Source organism: Gossypium arboreum, chromosome 6 (assembly GCF_025698485.1).
Source record: "Gossypium arboreum isolate Shixiya-1 chromosome 6, ASM2569848v2, whole genome shotgun sequence".
Classification (NCBI taxonomy): domain Eukaryota; kingdom Viridiplantae; phylum Streptophyta; class Magnoliopsida; order Malvales; family Malvaceae; genus Gossypium; species Gossypium arboreum.
Genome location: NC_069075.1, coordinates 139,701,049 through 139,718,089, shown reverse-complemented (window position 1 = coordinate 139,718,089; position 17,041 = coordinate 139,701,049). Strand labels below are relative to the sequence as shown.

The 17,041-nt window shown below is 29.3% G+C and overlaps 2 protein-coding genes across 2 annotated transcripts; both read left to right on the top strand.

Annotated features, from left to right (window-relative positions):
* The first annotated feature begins 574 nt into the window (after positions 1-574).
* LOC108485808 (probable rhamnogalacturonate lyase B) lies at positions 575-7,929 on the top strand. The gene is made up of 15 exons (XM_017789653.2): positions 575-816; positions 935-1,056; positions 1,201-1,260; positions 2,460-2,579; positions 2,669-2,788; positions 3,627-3,768; positions 3,857-4,033; positions 4,119-4,274; positions 4,362-4,468; positions 5,185-5,275; positions 5,389-5,530; positions 5,617-5,773; positions 6,394-6,510; positions 7,213-7,339; positions 7,536-7,929. Exons 1-15 carry the CDS (start codon positions 775-777, stop codon positions 7,803-7,805), a joined length of 1,950 nt encoding a protein of 649 aa, XP_017645142.1. The 5' UTR covers positions 575-774; the 3' UTR covers positions 7,806-7,929.
* A 3,354-nt stretch (positions 7,930-11,283) lies between these two features.
* On the top strand, positions 11,284-16,850 carry LOC108485911 (rhamnogalacturonate lyase B-like). Its single transcript, XM_017789754.2, has 13 exons — positions 11,284-11,325; positions 12,019-12,140; positions 12,232-12,291; positions 12,382-12,618; positions 12,711-12,852; positions 12,934-13,104; positions 13,180-13,335; positions 13,407-13,513; positions 13,591-13,681; positions 14,279-14,420; positions 14,994-15,150; positions 15,256-15,372; positions 16,295-16,850. Exons 1-13 carry the CDS (start codon positions 11,284-11,286, stop codon positions 16,656-16,658), a joined length of 1,908 nt encoding a protein of 635 aa, XP_017645243.1. The 3' UTR covers positions 16,659-16,850.
* The last annotated feature ends 191 nt before the right edge of the window (positions 16,851-17,041 follow it).

Sequence of the window (17,041 nt, the reverse complement as noted above, 5' to 3'; positions counted from 1 at the left end):
GTGGTTGGATCAGATTTTTTATTCTTTAATATTTTTATGAATTTTTATTGATTTATTTAATTGAACAAATCAAATCAATTGGACTGGTGGTTTGATTAATTCGACCATTGGTTCATTTTTGAAAACCTTGGCTTCGTTATCTTTTTGTTCTGAGAAAATAAATATTATCTTATTAAAAATTCGACCTTATATTACAAAACACAATTAGATTGATTTAACAAGAATATCCAAATGTGACAAAACCTTGTAGTATCAATGATAATATCAAAAGAGGACAATTCTAGTTTATGTTCTCATATCCTAAACCTACAAGTTGGATTGAATCCTGATATAAAAAAAGACTGAATCAATTGATATACATTCTACATAGTGCAATTTTTTATGTGTTGAGGTGGCAATTAAAAATAACAAGAGTTTTGGGTACCAAAAAGAAAAAGACACAAGGACTTGTGATTTAAATTGAATCTTTAGTTATTTTGGGGCTTTAATTCATGCTGAAATTGGCTGCTCTCCTCCACATAGCGACTCTTGCACGCTTTTATCTTTAATGGGGAGGGCACCAAACTGCGGTGGCGACAAAGTTAAGAGAATGTTTTTAATTTGTGACCACTGACACCAAATTGTATTCCACACAAAACTATACTTTATCTCCAATTCAAGAAATCTAATCCCAAAAAACCCCACTCTTATAAACCATTTTATTTGCCCAAAATCTCCATGCACATCTAGCAAAACCCACTCTCCACCCAAAAACACATCAAAATCTTCATAATCATGCCACTTATTGGGGTTCAGCTCCACACTCAAGACACCCATGTATAATTTCCCTTCTTTTCTATTGTTGTTTGTTTCAGTGTAAAATGAAACCCATTACATGGAAAGAGCTCATCTTCGTTCTGAAGTTACAATATAATTTAACTTCATTTTCATGCAGGTGATGATAGATAATGGCATACTCCAACTGACTTTATCGAACCCTGACGGGATCGTGACCGGCATTCGATATAACGGCATCGATAATTTACTAGAAGTTCTAAATGATGAAGACAATCGAGGGTATAAACATACATATACACATATATATTGCTTCAGGCTTTCATCTTCATTTTGTTTTTAATTCTTGCTGTTGATTCAAAAAAGAAAAAGAAAAAGGTTGCATTGCTTTGTTGGGTGTATTTTCAAATGGTACGTACATTTCAGGTATTGGGACCTTGTTTGGAACTCACCAGGAACTCCTGGTACTACTGGCTCCTTTGACGTGTAAGATTGTTTTTACTTTTTGTTTTTTTTAATATATTATTTTTTTATAGAAGGTTTAAACGCATTTAAATTTATGTTTTCCTTATAATTACAATAATAACAATGTCAATTAACTTACAATTTCAACCTTTATTTAAGCGTAGGAGTTATTGCATGCAGGGGCGTAGCTAGGGGGCTGGCATGGCCCCGCTCCCCCTAAAATGAAAATTTTTATTTTAGGCATTTGAAATTTTTAAAAATTTTAAATTAATAAAGGTAAAATTACATTTTGACCCTCTAAAATTATAAAAATTCAATTTAATCCTTTATAAATTATAAAAATATAAACTATAAAAAATTAAAATTTCATCCGACCCCCCTCTAAAATTTTTTTTTGGCTTCGCCACTGATTGCATGCAAGTAAATAATAAATTCCTTATATAGAAAAATGGAAGATTCTATACCCAATCTAAACGTAGGGGTAAAGTCGAGAGGCGGGGTCTTGACCTCTTAGTTAAATGATCTAATTATACTTTTAATCTCTCTTAAATTTTAATAATTTAATTTATATTAACACATTTATTAACAAAAATTACATTTGTAGTCCTTCCTAAAATTTAATAACTTAATTTAAATTATTTTAATATATATATTAGCTTTGTCTCTCCCAAAATTTTAAAATTTATCTTGTCTCTTAATAAAATTAAATTTTTTATTGAGTACAATAAAACTAGAGGTGAAGCCAAAATTTTCTTCTAAGATGTCGAAACTAAATTATAAGGTCATTTTAGAGTTAAAATACAATTTTATCATTATATTAATTTATAAATTTATAATTTTAAAATAACTTAATCAAAATTTTATAACTTTTATAAGTGAAAAAGTAATTTTATTATATATAAACATATAGTTTATAGCTTTTAAAGCAACTAAAGGAACAATAAAAGTTCGTATTTTAGGAGAGTTAAGTCCTGCTTGCCCCGTGGAGATGTGTTTCATAGCTTTTAAGGCAAAAACTCACATCAATGAAACATTGATAATGTTACAACTGCATTTGAATCTAAATATAAATTTAATCACATATTTTAATCTCACAGTTATAATATTTAATTTTATTGTTCATCTAGACGTAAATTATTTGACTTTTTCTACTATTTAACTTTGCTTTTGCCCCACCTCTCAAATTAAATTTGAATGAAGCAGTGAACTTTTGTATGCAGGATTAAAGGAACGAGTTTCAAAGTAATAGTGGAAAATGAGGATCAAGTTGAGGTTTCTTTCACAAGAACTTGGGATAGTTCCCAAGATGGCAAGCTTGTTCCTTTGAATATTGACAAAAGGTTTTTTTTTTTTCTCCATTAATTCTTGAACCTGCAATAAAACAATATTCTTTTACAATCATTTTATGTGAGATTTTTTTTATGGTCAGGTTCATAGTGTTGCGTGGTTGCTCAGGCTTTTACACTTATGCCATTTATGAGCACTTAAAAGATTGGCCTGGTTTTAACCTTGCCGAAACCAGAATCGCATTCAAGCTCAGAAAAGACAAGTACTATAATTAACTTATCACTTTACATCTTTACATATATATATATATATATATATATATAGTGGCTAGTAGGAAGTATAAGTTTTATTAGTCTCGTCAGCAATTTAATCCTTAAGAATTAATTTTGAAGCAAAAAAAAAAAATATATATATATATATATTTATACAATACTCATTTTACTCGTAATCTCCAAAGTATCAACTTTTAAATTGAAAAAAAATGTGTTTAAATATGATTGAATTCACGTTTTCCTAGTCATTGCAATAGTAAAATATATAATTTTAAACGCCGGTAATCTTAAAAGGTATAATAATAAGGCATAGAGATCAAATTAGCTTTTAATGTTTATATCTTTTGTCAGTTTGACTTTTATTCTTTTTTTAGTTAAATTTAGCACATAATCATTTTAAAAATAGTCGAATTTGACCATCAACATTTCAAAAAACTCAATTTTTGTTTTTAATAAAAATATTGGCTAAATCAATAAGTTTTAAAAATGATAGTCAGCATTGCAATCCATGTATACTCATGCCTTTTAAAAATTATGATATTTTTATATATTTTTAAATATTTTTATAAATTTAATTATTTTTCAATAACGTATAAAACAAATAGTGTCATATCAATATAAAGTACACGTGAATTGTTATATGAGTTATCATGCCAATATCATTAAAAAGTTATGATTTTAGTCAGCATTTCTGTTTTTAAGAAAAACAAATTAACACTTTTTAAAAAGTTGATAACCAAATTTAATTAAAAAAGAGTCAAATTGATAAAAGACATAAATATTGAGGACTAAATGTATAATTATGCCTAATAATAATTAATATTACAGGTTTCACTACATGGCCATGGCAGACAATAGGCAAAGGTACATGCCATTGCCTGATGACCGTTTATCAGGAAGAGGACAAGCCCTGGCTTACCCAGAAGCTGTTCTCCTCGTTAATCCAGTGGAGCCCGATCTCAAAGGAGAGGTGACCACTAATTAACATATAAAATTATCTCTTTAATTTGCTAAAGCAATGAAATTGAATGAAAATTTTGTCTCAATGTTGAGTTCAGGTGGATGACAAGTACCAATATTCATGTGATAACAAAGACAGCCAAGTCCATGGCTGGATCTGCACCACCGACCAACCAGCAGTAGGGTTCTGGATGGTCACACCCAGCAATGAGTTCCGGTCCGGTGGTCCAGTCAAACAGAACCTAACCTCTCATGTTGGTCCTACAACCCTTGCTGTAAGAAAATCTTGGCTGGCTGGCCTCTTTTTACTTTTGATGATGCCTCATTGGATGATATAAAATGATATATAATATGGTACAGGTGTTTCTGAGTGCTCATTATACCGGGGAGGATTTGGTGCCGAAATTCAGTGCCGGTGAGGCCTGGAAGAAAGTGTTCGGCCCTGTTTTTATCTATCTTAATTGTACAATGGACGGAGATGAGCCGCTTTCGCTTTGGGAGGATGCTAAACAACAGGTTTAGTTGTTTATTGGACTCACTATTAAATTATTAGGATTAGAATGTGTGAATTACTGATAATAAATGACAAGTTAATGGCTACAGATGATAATTGAAGTTCAAAGCTGGCCTTATACATTTCCAGCCTCAGATGATTTCCCTAAATCCAACCAACGTGGAAATGTCAACGGTAGGCTTCTTGTCAATGACAGGTAATTTAAAACACATAATCAAAATCTAAACACTATGCACTTATTGCATGGATGGTTTGAATATGACATGTGAAAAACAAGAAAAACAAGATAGTTTTTATAGCAAGAGATACAATGCACAACCTTTCGGGTTAGAATCTTGAAGACAACATTATTAAAAAGAGCAATCTTGAAAGAATTAATCTCTATAGATCATAAAATAAACATAGAGGATGCCCTAGTTCCACAAAAAAGATTTAGAATAAAATATTTTTTAAACAGTTAAATCCAAACTACTCATGCAATAGGTACACGATTGAGTTAAATAAATATACTTCACATCAAACTCAAGCTACCATTTAATGTCTAAGCGGTGCCTGAATATGACATTAAGTTTGGGAGGCCTAATTAAAGTCTCCAAAATTTTGGGTCTAATTTTTTTTCCCAAATATTTTGGAGTTTATTGAGATTTTTTTAAAATTAAGAGTCAAATTAAAATTTTTCAAAAATTTTGAAGGGCTTAATGAAAATATCTAAATTTTTTGCCCTTCTGTCTACTCTTACATTCCATCCTGTGCTCAAGTTAATAGACAGATCGATAGAATGATCCGATTGATAGTTCAATAAACCTATATTATTTATTATCTTGAGAAATTATTGTTTATACTTTTGTAGCATAGCAAGCACACCCAATTGATTAAATCATGTTCTCAATTTTTTGGGATTATATTGTTTAGATATGTTAGTGATGACAACATACCAGCCAATGGAGCTTACATAGGATTGGCTCCACCAGGCAATGTTGGGTCTTGGCAAAGAGAATGCAAGGTGATTTTCTTGTATTATATATATGCAGTTCAATGCTTTATACATATATAGTATATGATGGAAATAAAAGAAATAATTCTGAAAAATATTTATGATATCATATTTCCTTATAGGACTATCAATTTTGGACCAAGACAGACATAAATGGTTATTTTTTGATCAATGACATAAGACCTGGTGATTATAACCTTTATGCATGGGTTCCTGGCTTTATTGGAGATTATCAATATAGTGCTGCCATTACCATAACTCCAGGTACAATTGGAGCTTTGTAAATTCTCAAAATTGCCTAGTATTATAAGGGTTTTATTGTGACCATGTTAGTGAAAATTTTAATGTAGGTAGTGAAATTGAGGTCGGCGATCTGGTATACGAACCTCCACGAAATGGGCCGACGTTGTGGGAAATAGGAATTCCTGATCGTTCTGCTGCGGAATTTTATGTCCCAGATCCTGACCCTAAGTACATCAACAAACTTTATGTCAACCATCCTGATAGGTTAGCCTTTCATCTTTGTGTTCTCAAAAGCTCTCACATTCAATTTATGGATTAATGACTTAATTCCATCAAGATATATATAGTTTTAAATTTTGAAAATGTTTTAATAGAGTCATCAAAGTATTAGTACCATATCAATAAGATATTTCTATCAACCTACTTGTTAACTTGGATGATAAATGTCAACTCGAATTTGACATGTAACATATTTAAAGTAGGTGAATTAAATTTTAAATACATATATATCTGTAGCATGAATAAGTTAAGAATATCAAGGACTTGATTGATACCATTTTGATACCAATGCAAGATATGCTCCATGTCAAATCTAAGTTGTCCATACGACTCATGTTTTAAATATACATTTAATGTCCAAGTTAACGACTAACGTGACAAAAAGGATATGCTTTTTACTATACTGATACTTTGAGGACCCAATTAACACATTTGAATTTCATGGATCGGTTTAAAGTTTGAGTCAGAGTTTGGGGTTGCCCTGTGCAATTAATCCATAATTAATAATAGTGATGAAATATTCATCCTTTTCCAGTGGTCATGTTCTTAAATTTGCATATAAACAGCAGCTCAATATATGTAGTAATGTACCTTTGTGGTGACAGGTTTAGACAGTATGGACTTTGGGAAAGATATGCAGAATTGTATCCCAATGAAGATTTAGTTTACACGGTTGGCACTAGTGACTATAAAAAAGATTGGTTCTTTGCCCAAGTAACCAGGCAAGACTCTTCAACATCATTCCCATTTCCCTTATCGTTTTCATTTTTAAACATCCATGTATAATTCAGGGTAAAAACCAGAAAATCTTTTGAGCAGAAATTAAAATATAAATTTTTTGAATGTCAAAATAAAATTTTATTATGTATAAATTTATAATTTTATAAATTTTGAAGGGATTGAATATGACTTTTTTTTCATTTTAAAGGTCAATGTATAATTTTATCATATATTAACTCTTAAATTTAAAATTTTTGAGAGGACTAAAAGGTTAATTTTCTATTTTTGGAGGGCGAAGGTCTCATGCTTCCTTTGAATTCGCCCTTGATTTTTTGCTCGAAATTTCTCCAAACCCTTAAATTAAAGGACATTACACACCGAGACGTGCTTCAACTTATAATTTTTTGGTTGCTACAATAATGATGATGCCCATTGGGCTAGGGGTGAATACCTTGCCCCCTTCCCCAATGAAAAATTATCTATTTAGTCCTTTCTAAAATAATAAAATTGTAATTTGACTTCTAAATTTTTTAATCTCTTAACAAAGATAAAATTATATTTTAACTGCTCAGAAATTTATAATTAAATTTTGGTACTAAAAAATTTTCAGATTCGCCTCAGTCAAAAAGAGTCATACAGGATTTCCATTGTTGTTTTAGGTGTCAAACTTTGATATTCGAGTTACCAATATTTGTTGATTGCAGGAAAATTGATACTAACAAGTATCAAGGAACCACATGGCAAATTAGATTCAAACTTGACAATGTAGATCAGGGTAGTTCATATAAATTAAGAGTGGCGATTGCTTCTGCAACTTTTTCCGAATTCCAGGTATATAACTACTGTTCATTATTCAATTTTAATCTAATTAACCAACCGAATTTAATTTTGTTTGGTTAACTCTAAAAAAGTAGGTTCAAAATGTGATTTTAAATTTTTTTAGTACTTTCATAAATCTCGTTAATTAGATTAGTGAAAATTCAATTCGATTATTAATCAAACTAATCGATTTTTTTGTTATTTATAGGTTCGAATCAATGATCCGAAAACAAATCCTTTGTTTTCGAGCGGGCTAATGGGGAGGGATAACTCGATAGCAAGGCATGGAATTCATGGACTCTACTGGCTTTACAATGTAGATGTACCTGGAAAATTGTTGGTTCAAGGTGACAACACTATCTTCCTTACGCAACCGCGAAGTAGTAGTCCTTTTCAAGGTATTTTGTATGATTACATTCGACTCGAAGGTCCCTCAAAATTAAGTTCTAAGGAAGAATATATGTCGAGCACATTGTAATTAGAGATGAAATTGGATAATGTTTGTTTATTTGTATGGATCAATGCTATATGTTTTTAAGTATTTGCATATTTTACTACTGTAATAGATATTGTTTCAGCCTATGAAGAATGCTTTACGAAAACTATTATCTATTTTTAGGATCAGTTTAGTATTGCTTCTCAAAAATATTTTTAGGCAAAAAAACACTTTTTTAATTAAAAGTTAAAATTTTCTGCTTTTATTTTTGGTCAAAAAAGTGTTTTTTCAAAGATTTTTTTGTCTCAAAAGTTCAAAAATATCTTGTTTAGTAATGATTTTATATCAAAAAGTGTTTTTGTAAAGTGTCTCTTAAAAACAATGTCAAACACACCTTTAATTGATAATAAAAAAGGTTTTTACTTTTTTTTCTCAATTAGTTACACAAGTATTTAAATTTGTATATAAGACTAGATTAGTAATTCATAAGCAATCAATGTGGGTTTGGATGACATTAGATACTGCAATAATACTATAACGTGAGACAAAAAGTAAGCGAAACACATTGCACAACATTACCTATCTAAACCCAGACTTACTTATATAACAATTTTATCACTTTTTTTTATCATTTGATCAATTTTACTCTAAACTATAACAAATAGCCAATTTTAATAATAATAAAAATAACAATTTGATAAACCATGCAAGTTCAAAGATTAAAAAATAAAATAATTAAATATTTTTTATTAAAATTTCAACCTAAATCAATTAATAAATCAATCACATCATGCATGAAGGAGCTTAAGATTCCTAAATAATTCGAGTGGTATGCATTTCTAATTCATTATCTTTTCTTAAATTACACTTTATTACCTTATTTCAAGACAAATTCTTTTCTAAATTTTACTAAAAGTTCATACAATTTTATTTATATATATGCATATTATAAGATTTCATCTAAAATGGAAATAAAACTACGTTCATATTGTAATTTTGACATTTTGTATTAATTTTTTTAGTTATTTGCTTCATAAATTCTTCAAATGTTGGTAGTTTCAGAATTAAATCTCTAAAAACAATCTCAGTAATGATTAGTTTGAATAATTTTTTAAAATATTTATTAATTGAATATTATCTAATTATATTTTGAATCAAATTAATTAAATTTATCTCTAATCATATATATTAACAATGTAAATAAATTTTTATTTTTTATTTAAAAAATTAAAAAGTTTTAGTTTGTAGTGTTTTTTAAGTTAGTTTAAACATTTTTAAATTAATATATTTAATTATTTATTACTATATAGTAATAATATTTTAGAAAAAGTCATACATGTGAGACACAATATTCTAAATAGCATATCAAAATATATATGATACATATTTTATTTTTATATATTGATGTATATATTAATTAATTAAATCACTTAAAATTTTCAGTAGTTATAAGTTTAAATAATAATCACAATTTTTAATATGAATACATACATATTTGGTATATATTTGTATTAATTTATATGGAATTATATTAAAATTTTGAAATAAATACTTATTTTTGTTAAATTAATATCATATATAAAAAATAACATATATGACTTTTACAATTATTATATCATAAATAAAGAATAAAAATCAAAACATTCATATTTATATAAATTTTATTTTTAATAATTTTATTTGTCAAAGGTTGAAAATTATTTTAAATTAATAAATAGAGAAATTTTAAGATATATATAACAACATCGCACGCACGGGATAAAAAATAGTTAAATTTTATTTATATCATTTCATTGAAAATTTAGCCAATTCAACAGCTGGAGGAGAAAATTATAACTATTTAAAGCACCAAATTGGAGAGTTAAAATAGCTTTACACGATAATCCTATTGTCGAAATTATCTTACATTTTGTTAATTAAATGCTCTGTGAAAATTAATAATAAGATTTCTAAAAGGTAAATTATTAAAATAATCACTTTTGTTTCCATTAGGTCATATTTTAGTCACTTATATTTGAAATGTTATGTTTTAGTCACTTATATTATTGTGTTGTAACATTTAGTCACGGAGTATTAATTATTGTTAACGGTGTAACGGTAAAATGATGTGACGCGTTAAATCATCATTTCAAATGAAAATTTTAGGTTAAATTATACAATCGGTCCCTATATTTTTTTTCATTTTAAGCAATTTAATATTTTTCTTTTATGTTAAAAGAGATGAAGAAGGAAGGAAAATAGAAGGAGAAGAGAATGAAAAAAAAAAAAAAGGAAAAGTTAAATTAACGGCTCAGTGACTAAAATATTACAACACGTTAATATAAGTGACTAAAACGTAACATTTTTAACATAAGTGACTAAAATGTAACCTGAGAGAAATAAAAGTGACTATTTTGACAGTTTACCCTTTCTAAAACAACTAAATTGATAATTAATTTACGAAAATAGAAACAAATATACACTAATTTCACCGCATAAATCATCATTAATTAATAAGGATTTAAAGGATAATCTTAGTTATATAAAAGATTTCTTGAAAATATGTGATTTAATCCAATTAATTTATGTTGTTAAATTTAAGAAATCATATTCATAGTTTTGAATTTTAACTTCGCAATATATTTCGTAATTGATTTTTATATTCATTTCCTCTTATAATTTTTTGATTGATCAATATCTGAGCTAAATATTAGGATTGTAATCGGGCAAAGTCAGAAAATATTTTTAATAGTTGAAATTAAATTGTAATTTTTACGATAGTAAAATGTAATTTATAAAGGATTAAATCAAAACTTTATCATTTTTAGAGAGGCTAAAATATAATTTTACATTTACTAATTTAAAAAATTTTAAAAAGATTTTAAAGAGTCAAAATATAAAATTTTTTATTTTAAAAAAGTCGGAACCTATCAGCACCTCTAATTTCGCCCCTCATTGTAATGCACTACACCAAAAATTAATAATAAAAAACAATTAGATACTAAGTTATACGACAAGAAAGCTCTATTATAATGAAGTACAACATTTTATAACATAAACAAAGGATGCCTCTATTTTATATTTTCCTGTAAATGTAAGCCATCATAGCTGAACCACACACACTTTAACGTTGGAATCTATGCCCCTCATAAACAAGCTTTTATTTTATAACATGGGCAATACAATCTATGACTTAATGAAGGAACCATCGTAAGTGGAGCAGCCAACATAATGCACGTACGTAGCGGCTCTTTCACGGCTTTGAACTTGTGAATCAAACACAATTAGCGACTGAGTAAAGAATTCTCAATCAACAAAAGTAACCCAAAATTTAGGTGTCTTGCTCTCTAATCCAAGTAAAGCAACACACACACACACAAAAAACCCATTTCTTATAAGCCATGCACCATTTATTTAAAAATTGTTTCCACTTTAGATCCCTACAAGTTGTTCATTATATATAATTAGCCCCCCAAATCAATTAGTTTTGCATTAATTGATTAGGTCTCAGGGAAACAAAAAAAAAAAAGTCCCATAAACCATGTCCATTCAAGGGGTGCAATTGTTTATTCAAGATGATCATGTAAGTCAAAATCTTGTTTCCAATCTTTTTCAAAGTATTTTATCTATACTAGTATTTAAGTCTCAAGTTGAGGTAGTGTCACAAATTAATTAAGCATCAACTCAATTTAAAAAATTACGAAAATATCTTTTTGTAATTAAATTAAGTTATATTTTTAGGGTATTTTAGTCTTTTTATTTATACTATTATTAAGTTCTGATTGAGTTGGTGTGTCATGAGTTAATCGGACACCAACTCGGTTTGAGAAATTATGAAAATGTCCTTCCGTAATAAAATTATTAAAGGGTATTTAAATCATTGAATTTAAACCAATACTATTCACATCAATAAAACATTAATTTTACCACTAAACTAAAATTTTATTTTAATATAATATTTACATATTATGCATATTTTATTACCTCCAGCAAGTGTATATATATTAATAATGTTATTGATTGAGTTGATATCACAAGTTAATCTACTTTTTTTTATTTTAATATCGTACATATTTCAGGTGTTACTATTAATTAGTTTCAAACTAAATCTTTCATTATTTATTATATATTATTTTAAAATAAATCGTGTTCTAAATACGTAATTTTCACACGCATACTCGTACAATAAAAGTTTTAGTGTGTTTTATGTGTTTTAATTCATGTAACGTTATGTAGTTGTTGATGAAGTAGTTTAACACTTTCATACCATACACAGGTGGTGATGGATAATGGGATACTCCAAGTCACAATATCGAAACCCGAGGGAATCGTCACCGGAGTAAGCTATCAAGGCATCGATAATCTGCTTGAAATTCGTAACCATGAATCCGATAGAGGGTAAATCATGAATTTCTTCACTGCAATTCTCATCGTTAAAAATTTCTTGGGTTACAAGAAATTCTTAAGAAAATGGAATCCATATATGCAGGTACTGGGACCTTGTTTGGAGTGAAGAAGGAACAGGAGGAACAACAGGGACCTCTTACGTGTACTGCAAGCAACCCCAAAAAAAACATTTTATGTTTTTTTTTTCGTATTATATTATTATAATCTGATAAACAAAGCAATTAATATGCAGAATAAAAGGGTCAAAATTCAAAGTGATGGTTGAAAACGAAGAACAAGTGGAAATCTCATTCACTAGAGATAGGAGTTCTTTAGAGGGCAAGCATGTCCCCTTAAATATAGACAAAAGGTTCGTAATGCTTCGAGGATCATCGGGGTTTTACTCATACGCCATTTACGAGCACTTAAAAGAGTGGCCTGGTTTCAACTTGCCACAAACCAGGATCGTTTTCAAGCTTAGAAAAGACAAGTATGTGATGAATCGACTTACGTGTTAGTGATATGATTCTGTTTGCACAGGGTTGAATTTTGATAGGAATTTTAAGTCGTGTTCCTTTACAGGTTTCAGTACATGGCAGTGGCAGATAACAGGCAAAGGCGCATGCCGTTACCGGATGACCGGTCACCAAGAAGAAGTAGTCCCCTAGCTTATCCCGAAGCAGTCCTAATTGTTCATCCGGTTGAGTCGGAGTTCCAGGGAGAGGTTCATTTCTTTGGGGGTTTTTTTCCGTTTAGGCTTTTCCTATTTGTTTAGTGAACTTATATGGTATTGTTATTATTGTAGGTGGATGACAAATATCAATACTCTTGCGAAAACAAAGATCTTCATGTTCATGGATGGATATGCAACGATCCACCGGTGGGGTGGTGGCAAATCACGCCGAGCAATGAGTTCCGATCCGGTGGACCAATGAAACAAAACCTTACTTCTCATGTTGGTCCTATAAATCTAGCAGTAAGTAACAAACAAGTACGCTATGAGATCATTGTTCTAATTACATGTGATCATTAACCAAAATGCTACATTTAGATGTTTTTGAGTGCTCATTACGTTGGGGAGGAAATGGTGCCGAAGTTTCAACGCGGAGAGCCATGGAAGAAAGTATTCGGCCCCGTTTTCTTTTATCTCAACACTTTGATTGACAACAATGATCCTCTTTGGCTATGGGAAGATGCTAAACAAGAGGTACTTTCTTTTTACTTCTTAACAATTGGAAGAACAACACCACCTTAAAACAATCGAATTTGGATTTACAGACAAAAACCCAAGTCCAATGTTGGCCTTACAACTTCCTAGCATCGGACGATTTTCCAAAATCCCAGCAGCGAGGTTGCGTTAGTGGTAGATTACGAGTTAGTGACAGGTACTCTCTTTGGCTTTTTGGCCTATTGATTTGTTAATATTCAAGGCGAATTTTGATCATGGCTGGAACTTGTTTAGGTATGTCAGCAATGAACATATATCAGTAAATGGTGCTTATGTGGGATTGGCGCCACCAGGAGATGTTGGCTCATGGCAAACAGAAAGCAAGGTAAATAAGAAATGGGTAAACTACACTTGAGGTTACTAAACTATTAGTAAATTTATGTTTGGTCATTCAATTTAAAAAAATTACAAAATGGTCACTAAACTATTCGAAAGTTTTCAGTGTTAAAAACCTACTATTACATGGCCTCTCTGTTCGCACCACCTATACCAATCGAAAACTATTTTTCCCTTCTATTCTATAATAATCAACAAACCAAAATTCAAATAGTTTTCTTCTCTAATCTCCGACACTGACCTTCAGATTGATTTGGATCTAAGGTATGTTTTTCTACTTGTAGATGGGTACCGATCCATCATACTGATCGTCAAACCGTTACTTGGAGTTCATTAGTCGGACTTTTTTTAAAAAACTTAACAGCCCAGTAACTTAAATAAACACTTTTGAATAAATCAGTGATTTAAATGAAAACTTTTGAATAGTTCAGTTATAATTTTGTAACTTTTTGAAATTAATAAATTTACTAATAGCTTAATTAGGTATAGTTTACCGTAAAAAAATTAACAGTTTTGCCTTTCAGTTGCTTGTTCTCCAAGGCACTGTTTTATGAATCTGAATCAATATATAAATGTATTATGTCAGGGTTACCAATTCTGGACTAAAACAGATGAAAATGGCTACTTTTTGATCAATGATGTAAGGACTGGTGACTATAATCTTTATGCTTGGGTCCCAGGTTTCATTGGTGATTACAAAAATGATACCATAATTACCATAACTTCAGGTATCAAATCCATTTTCACTTCTAACATACATACATACGACCTCTCCTACAATAAGAAAGTATTTTTTTAGTCAAATTTTAAGTTGATATATAATAAAATTATGGTTTAGCTTCCTGAAATGTTAAATTTTTTTATGTAATCCTTTTGAAAACCATAAAATATAAGTCTATACAATGGTGAAATTGCATTAACTTTTATAAAAATATATAACTGAATCTTGGCCCCTCAATTTTTTTTTTGGCTTCACCCATACATACATGCAGGGGTGATGGCAAAAATTTTTTACGAAAGATTCGGAATTAAGTTATATATTTTTATGAGAGATAAAATGCAATTTCACTGTTTTAATAGCTTATATCTTCATAATTTTTTAAAAGATTAAATCAAAATTATATCATTTTGGAGGGACCAAAATGCATTTTTATCATGTACTAATTTAAAATTTTAGAAATTTAAAAAGGCTAAAAATGGGATTTCTCATTTCAAGTGGCCGGGGCCTGCCAGCCCCCTAGCACCACCCATACATACATACATGCATAACAAAATCTCATTCAAGCAATATGTTAAAGCAGGTTGTGATATCGACATGGGTGAGCTTGTTTATGAACCACCAAGAGATGGGGCTACACTGTGGGAAATTGGAATCCCTGATAGAACTGCAGCAGAGTTCCATGTACCAGATCCTGATCCAAAGTACATTAATAAACTATATGTGAACCACCCTGAAAAGTTAGTTTTCTGAGCCTGCAAATATTGTGTATATGAAATTCAACATGAAAGATAGTATTAAGATGAAGTAAATGTAAAATGTTTGATCGTTTTGGTTTTGATCAGGTACAGGCAATATGGGTTGTGGGAGAGATACTCAGATTTATATCCTAATGGAGATTTAGTTTACACTGTTGGTGTTAGTGATTACAGAACTGACTGGTTCTTTGCTCAAGTTACCAGGTTTTTTTCTTTTCTTTTCTTCTTTTACATATCTTTAAATGGTCAAATTTATGGTTTTGGTCCTTTTACTATATTAAAATTTGAAATTTAGTTATTGTACTTTAGTTTGACCTAATTCTATTATTTATTTATAATGTTATTAATTAGTTCAAATGATTAACACTATTAATTATTTTACTAAAGTGCCGATAAAAAATTATGTATTAGCTAAGTGCTAAACAGCTTAATTCAATAAAAGAATTGCATGTCAACCGAATGCTTAAGGGTATTTATTTAAAGGGATAAAGTAACATTTAGCCCTTGAATTTAGTAAGTTTTTTAACTTAGTCCCTGAACTTTTTTTATTTATATTAGTCTAGAACTTGACAACTTTTCCTTAATTAGTAATTAAACTTGAATTTCGTAAAGTATGATAACGTGACACTCGAAATTGTACCATATCATGATTTGAAAATTTTAAAAACTTTATATAAAATCTAAAACAAACCAAAATTTATTAAAAGATTTAAAAAAAACAAGTAATAATTTGACATAATTTTAAAGTTTTATGTCATCATACATTAACGGAATTCAAGTTCAATGATCAAATCGAGAACAACTGGTTAGTTCCAATATTAATATGAATAAAAAAAATTTAAAGACCAATGTGGAAAAGTTACCAAATTTAAGGACTAAATGTTGCTTTTTTCCCTTTTAGAAAAAATTCAAGTCAGCACTTTAGCAAAAATTGTTTAATTGTGTTTACCAATTTAGACTAACTAACAATAGCATAAAAGTAGTGAGACCAAATTATGCTAAACTAAAAATACGGGGACTACATCCAAAATTTTAACATAATAGAAATACCAGAAACCATGAGTTTGACCTATTTTAAAATTATCGAGTTTCCCATTAACAAAAGAAGAAATTTGTTGATTTTCAGGAAGAAGAATGATGGAAAGTATGAAGGAACCACATGGCAAATCAAGTTCAACCTTGATAATATAAACCAAACTGGAACCTACAAACTTCGAGTTGCTTTAGCAACAGCCTATGTTGCAGAATTGCAAGTTAGAATCAATAATCCGAAGGCAAATCCCCCACTGTTTACAACAGGAGTGATTGGACATGATAACACCATTACAAGACATGGAATCCATGGACTGTACGGTCTTTATAGCATAGATGTGAAAGGTACTTTCCTTATGGAAGGTGAAAACACCATTTTCTTGACTCAACCAATGTGTAGCAGCGCATTACAAGGGCTTATGTATGATTATATTCGTTTAGAAGCACCACCTTCTTGATGATTGCATCATGCAGGACTTAGGTCAACTCTTTTTATTCAAAAAATGAGTAAATTAATTATTATATTTTAGATTAAAAAGTAAATTGATTATTTTATTAAAAATTTTATCTATTTTTCTGTTAAAATCAGCTTATATATGTTAAAGATTATTCTGTTAACTAAACCAATTTTTATCAATAAATATGGATAAAATTTTAATAAAAATATCGATTTACTCTTTGAACTAACGATAATAACTAACTTATCCATTTTGTGAGTAAATTGACAAAATACAATTTAACTTTTAATATAGAAGCCAACATAATACTTTTACTGAAGAAATAACAATAAAATCAAAGTATGATATTAACATGTTTGTATGAAAATAAGAGAACATGGTAT